At 22.8% G+C, this 8,569-nt stretch overlaps 2 protein-coding genes across 2 annotated transcripts; one reads left to right on the top strand and one right to left on the bottom strand. All coding sequences in view use genetic code 6, as the record gives it.

Annotated features, from left to right (window-relative positions):
• Window positions 1–1,706: 1,706 nt before the first annotated feature.
• TTHERM_00641140 (hypothetical protein) lies at window positions 1,707–4,825 on the bottom strand (the record flags this gene model as incomplete). The annotated part of the gene is made up of 2 exons (XM_001015332.1): window positions 1,707–4,249; window positions 4,348–4,825. 2 exons carry the CDS (start codon window positions 4,823–4,825, stop codon window positions 1,707–1,709), a joined length of 3,021 nt encoding a protein of 1,006 aa, XP_001015332.1.
• A 947-nt stretch (window positions 4,826–5,772) lies between these two features.
• TTHERM_00641130 (MORN motif protein) lies at window positions 5,773–8,427 on the top strand (the record flags this gene model as incomplete). Its single annotated transcript, XM_001015331.1, has 1 exon — window positions 5,773–8,427. One exon carries the CDS (start codon window positions 5,773–5,775, stop codon window positions 8,425–8,427), a length of 2,655 nt encoding a protein of 884 aa, XP_001015331.1.
• Between the last annotated feature and the right edge of the window lie 142 nt (window positions 8,428–8,569).

Genomic DNA, 8,569 nt, shown 5'->3' with positions numbered 1-8,569 from the left:
CTTCTAAAATATTTGTTATCTTAAATATAATTTACTTAACAATATGAAAGTATCAATTTATGAAAGAAAAAGCTGACAATTATATAAGAATTAAAAAATTTCCATGAATTAATTAGAAACTGATAAATGAATTATTTAATTTCCACTTTTTTAAGATAAATTGTAATTGATATTATTTAATAACAAAAAATATATATATTATTATGTAAATCTTATTCAAGCTTACTCTATTTTAAGAAATTTAAATAACAATGCTGTTCAAAAAAAATTATAAAATCTTACATATATTTTTTTTAATTCTAATAGAATTTTTTGTTAACAATTTTTAATCTAAAAAAAAATAAATAAATTTTTTTATTTTAGTTTAAAAAATAATTTTATTCTGGTTATATTGGCAAAAAAATAATAAATCAAAGTGAAGATGCATAAGTATTTAAAATCGCAACTTAATAAATTTTTTATACATTTTAACTAAAAAGTAATTTTATTAAAATTTCTTATCAATATTTCATTCGAAATTTTGATCAATATTGCTTGTTTATTTTTGTTTATTAAAATAAAATTGCTTCATTTGAATTTTTATTAATTGAAAATAATTAAAATGATAGATGACTGAATATCTTTATGTAAAAAAGTACTTATGCTATTTCAAATAGGTTAAATATTTTATTATTAATTATAAATGTAAAATAGTTTTTAAATTGTTTTAATTTGGATTACATTTTAATTGAGAATAATTTAAATAATAGCTCTCTAAATTTAAAAAAAGGCTAATATCATTTCAAATAGGTTAATTACTTTATTATTAATTATAAATATAAAATTGCTTAATTTGAATTAAAATTTTAATTGAGAATAATTACAATTATGATTCTCTAATTTATTTATTGTTTAGAAATATAAATTATCTACAAATTACTATGATATTTTTATATTTAAAAAACACCAATTTCATTTTAAGATAATTATTTTATTATCAATTATAAATGTAAAATAATTTTTAAAAAGTACTTTATTTATTTTTTAAAAATCTTTATAAAATTGCTTAATTTGAATTAAAATTTTAGTTGCTTACCAATCCTGTTATTAAAGTAGTTATAAAAACAAAGTTAAGAAGCATAATCATAGCTAACCAAAATGTTTAATACATTAAATTATGATTTTCTAAATTTAAAAAATAGACCAATTTCATATTAAATTGGCTAATTACTTTATCATTATTTATAAATGTTAAATAATTTTCAAAAAGTACTTTATTTATTTTTTAAATTGCTTAATTTGAATTACAATTATAATTGAGAATAATTACAATTATGATTCTCTAAATTTAAAAAACAGACCGATTTTATTTTCAATTGGATAATAAATTTATTATCAATTATAAATGTAAAATAATTTTTAAAAAGTATTTTATCAAAGTTGTTTGTTTATTTATTTTTTTAAAATTGCTAAATTTGAATTAAAATTTTAATTTAGAATAATTACAACTATGAATTAAAAAAAATATTAATATCATTTTAAGGTAGTTAATAATTTTATAATTACTTATAAATGCAAAATAATTTTAAAAAAATATAAATTACATTTATAATTTGAATGAACATCTCTTTCTTAGCTTTACTTATTCTATCAAAATAAAACAAATAATATAAAATCATATTGAAATATTTTTTTTTAATGTAGGTAATAAGTTTATTTGAAAATATTCATATTGCCTTTATTTAGATTAACTGTGAATGAGAAGTGATAAGTACGCTACTTGTATTATGACAGATTAGTTCTACTTATAAATGTATGTTGAAATGTCCAATGTGAGGAAATAAAATTAGAGTAGAAAAAGGAATACTTCTTTAATTTTAGGGAAGCTTTTAGTTTTCTTTTTTATTATTATATAGTTTTTCTGAGAATATCTTGGGAGTTGGACAGTTGTTAATTATTTATTGACGAGTGGAAATATGCTTTTAAATGCATTCTTAAGCTAAAATTTCTTATTTGACTTCCACTTTCAACTAAATTTTACTCTTATCTAATTTCTTTGTAAAATTATTTAAGTAAATCTATCCATTCAAAAATAAACCTTTCTCTGCTCTAACTGAGTATTCTGAAAGTGGAATTATTTGCACTTTTATGCTCGGCTATCTATTTTTTTACACGAATAAACTTCTTGGAATAATCAAAGGATTTTATTTTAAGGTTTAAATTAGTTTATTGGGATTAGCTAGTAATTTTTCAACTAAATTTTATCTTCCGTCTATAAAATAATCAAGCTAATAATTTCCATACGCTTCATAATCTCCAATATCAAAATCAGCATCTTCTTCCTCTAATCTACTTCTGTATCTTGAATTTCTATCAGCTAAAATACTCTCTAACTCCTCTTTCAGAGCAGATTCTTCTTCATTACTTTAACCTTCTTCTTCCATTTATCCTGAATATTAAAAGTAATTTTCACTTTAGTTTGGCTTATTTTTTTGGCTTAAAACTGATAGATTTTTATCTATGTAATAAATTAATTTTTATATAAATCTTATTGAAGCTTTTGATGTTGCATCTATATTGAATTTATTAGATAAAAGAATTTCAATCTAATTCAACACAGTTGTAAAGTTTTCATTTTAACTTGGATCTTGTAGATATTAATAGTAAGAACAAAAGAACTCCATAAATTATGTTTCAAAAATATGGCAACTCTCTTTAGAAAATAATAAAAGAATATCATAAAGTTTAAGTATTATTTGATCTTCAACTTGTTTATCTGTTTATTATAGTAAGCTAAGCAATTTCATTTGGAAATCGAGCTTTTCTTCATCAGTTCCTTCATTACCTAGGTTTTCATCTTAAATTGAAACTTTAGTAACCGAACTGTCTAGATTTTTAATTAAGATTTTAATGATAGAAAGAATAGAATGAGCAGATTCGTATAAATTATAAACAGCAAACTATGATGCAATTTTTTTTAGCAATTTTATTTCAGAGATGCTGGATTTTGTGTCAGAAATTTTTAAGTTCATAATGAATTCTGAAGTGATTAGCTTTTAGAGCTCACTCTTGTCAATTAATTTATTGTAGAGGTGACAAACTGTTAAGTTCACAATATTAAAAAACTAAGCATAATATTTATTTTATATTGCCAACTTGAACAAAGAAAAGTACATCTTAAAAATTCTATCCTTTAACAGCTGCACAATGTGATTTTAATAAATTTATAAAGTTCCTATGGGTGAAAGGAAAGCAAGTAAGCAGGCAAATTTAGGATAGTGCCTTTCATAAAATTCTTATATATTCTCATGATTTTTAGATATTATCTGAAAGGAAAGTTTATGAAAAGTATTGGAAAAAGATTTAAACAGTAAGGCAGCATCGTTTGGAGTCGCCAAACTGAGTGTAACTTGTTAGAGACATTAAAAGTTTTTATCAATATATTTACAGTCATAATCATCCATTTCGAGAATATTTAAACATCTTCTTCTTTCCTCACTACGAACTAAATTGTGAATATTTATTAATATAGATTTAGATGTTATAGCTGGATTTGAAAAAATCTCAGAAGGAGTTAGAGAAAATTCTGATTTATCAACATCTTCATTAAAAAGGATGTATTCTCTTGTTACTTAAATATTAAATTTGTTGATGTTCTTTATTATTTTTTCATTCAGAAAATGAGATGGAGTTATGCTAAAATGTCTAGTCCATTCATAAACCAGTAAAATTGCTTCGACTACACAAGCTAACTATTTTTCTAGTGCAGCTGACTTAGCTTTCTTTTCTAAAATTTAGTTTAAAGATTTTCCTAAATTTTTTAGCTTTTGATTGAAACTTGAGCCTGAATTTGAAACACCACTTTTACTCTTAGCACTCAATTTAATGAGTGTTTATGATAAAGAAGAACTTCCATCATTCGAGATAGAAGAGCTTTGGCTTACATGCTTATTTATAAATTGTGGTTCTTCAGATGCAAACTATTCAAAATTATCCTCACAAAAATTAAAAAAATCAATTGCTATATCTTAATTAGATCTGCACGCGCGTATAATCAGTTTAAGCTTTTTTCTTAAGCTTGAACTCGGATTTGAGCAAATCAATGAAATAACTTGCTTATAAAAATTGATTTATATAACTCTATTATGTAGCTTTACTCTGTTCAGTAGATCCAAATAAACTCCCTCGCCACATTTGTTTAAAATCAAATCTCCTTTATTTAATAATCTTAAAGCGAATTCATTGCTACTGCCTCCTTCTACGAAATTACCTAATAATAAATGAAACAAATTAATTGTAAAATTAAGCAAAAAAATACAATCAAAGAAACAAACAAACAACCATTTAATGTAAATTTATTTGATTTACCTAAGACATGAATTGAAGAGTTAATTTCCTCATGATAATCAGATTTTAGCAAAATATCAATAATAAGATGAAAGGTTTCTATTGAAGTCAAGTAAAAGGGAGTGAGCAATCCCACAATTTTTATAGCTATGGTCCTAGTCATTTAATCCAAGCTCCTAATATGATCTTAAAGCATATCTAAAACTTCATTTTTATTGAAAACTTTTTAGTATTTGCTTTCAGCTGTAGATTAGAATACAAGATATATTTAATATTGTACATTTTGATTAAAGTGATGAAATTGCTTAGTCAAGTGCAAATAAATTGTATTGATTAACTACTCATCTTCTGTCCTTTTGAGTAAATCCTCAATTTCAAACAAATTCTATAAATTCTCCTAAGCTGGTTGTTATTCTTGTAAACCCTTTTGAAGTTGCAAATATATTTCAAATTCTCGATTTGTTTCTTGTTTTTTTTCTTGTAAAATCATTTCACTCATTTTTATTAACTTTTTTTGAAAAATATTTCACTGAAAATATTTATAAAATCTTGTATTATTTATTAATCTATTGTCTGTATTTATATCTTTTCCTTTTAAACTCTATCCTATGTTATTTATTATTTCTACTTGGTCTCTTCTTAATTTACTTAAATTAATTGTATTTGATATTTCTAAAAAAGATAGATACATTTAATTACAAAAAATAATAAAAGCATAAATACAATCAATGTATCTTTAGATAAATAATTAATTAATTAATTAAAAAACTAAAAATTTATAAATAGCTTAAACAAATAAATGAATTTAAAATAGAAATAACTAAAATAAATTTAAAATTAGCACTTCCTGATATTGAATTCATGTGGGTATGGAAAAATAAAAATTTAATAATTTTTAAATTAGATTAATTAAAGAAATAAATGATTTTATTTTAATTTTTATCATAAATAAAATCTTTATTTTATTTATTTAATTATGTAACTTTAGATATAAAATTTATAATTTAAAATAGATTTTTAATTTATTATACATCTAATATAAAAATTTTAAATGCCTTGAGTAGATATAATATATCTTTTTAATCATATAGTTAGTAAATATTATTGATTATTATGGATATATGTGTTAATATTTTGTTTTAAATAGTAAATGATTGTAGATAATTAATTTTAAGAATTAACCTTTCCAAATTTCCTTTAGTAACTTTTTTGTCATTTAATTTTTTTAATTTTTGACAAAGACTGAATAAAAAAAATGTTAAATAATTGATTCTAAATGTACTTACTGTAAGGAATTAATTAATTAAAGTATTCTTTTACAATAAATTTCCTGTAGATTTAATAAAAATCAAAAATTAAATATAAAGATATAGCAATAATTATTTATTTATCGAATATAAAAATTAATTAGTTAGAATATAGAAGTTAGAATTTCTTATTAAAACTATGGATATATTTGATCCTTTAAGTGAACAGAGTATCAAATAATTTTTAGAATCTAAGAAAAGTTAAATTTATAGTAAAACAATTTTGAAGGCAATAGATTTTCTTAAAACTAAATAATATTTAGTTTAAAAATTGATTAATTGTGGAGAATTTGGATTAGTTTTTTAAGTATTAGATACCTCGAATAATAATGTTGTTGCAATAAAACAATTGATAACACAAGACAAAGCTTCTTTAAACGAAGTTTAAAAAGAATTTAATAATTTTAAATAATTTAATCACCAAAATGTTAACAAATGCCACACCTAAATTTACGATGATGTTAATGAATCATTATTTCTAGTATCTGAATTTTGTACATTTGGAGATCTATCAACATATCTTCAGTAGTAGGAATTAACAAAAGGAGAAATAATTAAAATTATGAAAAACTTAATTTAAGGGATGATTGAAATTCATTCAAAAAATTTAATTCATAGCGATATTAAACCTTAAAATATTTTGATAGGAAATAATTTAAACCTTTAGATTTGTGGCTTTGGTCTTTCAAAACTACTAAGCTTGGATAAATCACAAACTTTGGATAACGGGTTAACATATTTTTATTCACCTTTAGAGTAAGATGAAGGAAATATTAAATTAGAATCTGATATTTACTCATTAGGCTCGATTTTATTATAATTATGTAGAGTAGATTTTTGCAATTACTAAAGTATTTTAAACTTAAAAAATGGTAACTTCGAGCATATAAAATCTCCTGAATTTGAAGATCTTCTTTAAATTGCATTTAAAATGATGCATAAGGACCCCGAGTAGAGACTAAAGCTTATTGATTCAATTGACTAATTAGATTCTATATCCATAATACTTTAAAATAATATTTAAAATATAGATGGTTAATATTAAGGAGAGCTTTAAAATAATATAAGACATGGTCTAGGAACCTAAATATATAATTAAAGTCATGAACTAAATATTTCATATTATGGCTCTTGGAGAAATGATTAAAAAGAAGGTTTAGGATGTTAGTCCTTTAAGAATGGAAATAGTTATGTAGGGTGGTGGAAAAGTAATTAAATGCATGGAAAAGGAATTTTAAGCTATTCTAATGGAAATAGATATGAAGGAGAATTCATAAATGATAAGAGAGAAGGTTATGGAATTTTGTATTATTCTAATGGAAATAGATACGAAGGAAATTTCAAAAATGGCTTTGCAGATGGTAAAGGAACCCTAATTTGTGCAAACGGAGAGTTACATAAAGGATAGTATAAGTATAGTAAAAGAAATGGCTAAGGCATATTATTATATTCTAATGGAAGCAGATACGAAGGAGAGTTCAAAGACGATAAAATAAATGGAATAGGAATTTTATATTATAATGATGGAGCTAAATACGAAGGGGAATTTTAAAATGGATTTGCCCATGGGCAAGGAACTTTATTAATGGCTAATAAAGATAAATATGTAGGAGAATTTATTAACAACAAAAGAGAAGGCATGGGAATATTGTATTATTTTGATGGAAATAGATACGAAGGAGATTTCAAAGATGATAAAAAAGATGGAAAAGGAATACTATATTATTCTAGTGGAGCTAAATACGAAGGGGAGTTTAAAAATGGATTTGCTCATGGAAAAGGGACTTTTTTGAAGAGTAATAAAGATAAATATATAGGAGAATTTATTAAAAACAAAAAAGAAGGTATGGGAATATTGTATTATTATGATGGAAATAGATATGAAGGAGATTTCAAAAATAATAAAAGAGATGGAAAAGGAATACTAAATTATTCTGATGGAGCAAAATATGAAGGGGAGTTTAAAAATGGAGTTGCTCATGGGAAAGGGACTTTTTTTCATACCAATAAAGATAGATATGTAGGAGAATTTATTAAGGACAAAAAAGAAGGCATGGGAATATTGTATTATTTTGATGGAAAAAAATACGAAGGAGATTTCAAAAATAATAAAAAAGATGGAAAAGGAATACTAAATTATTCTGATGGAGCAAAATATGAAGGGGAGTTTAAAAATGGAGTTGCTCATGGGAAAGGGACTTTTTTTCATACCAATAAAGATAGATATGTAGGAGAATTTATTAAGAACAAAAAAGAAGGAATAGGAATATTTTATGATTTTGATGGAAATAGATATGAAGGAGATTTCAAAGATAATAAAAGAGATGGAAAAGGAATAATATATTATTCTAATGGAGCTAAATACGAAGGGGAATTTAAAAACGGACTTGTTCATGGAAAAGGGACACTTTTTATGGCTAATAAAGATAAATATGTAGGAGAATTTATTAACGGCAAAAAAGAAGGCATGGGAATATTTTATTATTTTGATGGAAATGAATATAAAGGAGAATTCAAAGATAATTAAAGAGATGGAAAAGGAATACTATATTATTCTAATGGAGCTAAATACGAAGGAGAGTTTAAAAATGGATTTGCTCATGGAAAAGGGATTTTTTTGATGATTAATAAAGATAAATATGTAGGAGAATTTGTTAACAGCAAAAGAGAAGGCCAAGGAATAATTTACTATAATAATGGTAGTCGATTTGAAGGTGAATTCAAAAATGATGAAAAAATAAAGGGCTAAATAATAAATAATGATGGCTCAATAAAATTATTTTGCAGTTATTGATAGATAAGATTTGTGTATAAAATAATTAATTAGTATAAATATATATATATATATATATATCTTTTTACTCAACTGAGTAATAAAAAGAGTAACTAATAAGAAACTCAAAAATTTTTATATTATTATTTAAGTTATTTGTTTA

This window comes from Tetrahymena thermophila (assembly GCF_000189635.1).
Source record: "Tetrahymena thermophila SB210 genomic scaffold scf_8254653, whole genome shotgun sequence".
Taxonomy (NCBI): Eukaryota; Ciliophora; class Oligohymenophorea; order Hymenostomatida; family Tetrahymenidae; genus Tetrahymena; species Tetrahymena thermophila.
Note: the sequence above shows the minus strand (reverse complement) of the source record. Positions and strands in the feature narration are given on the sequence as shown.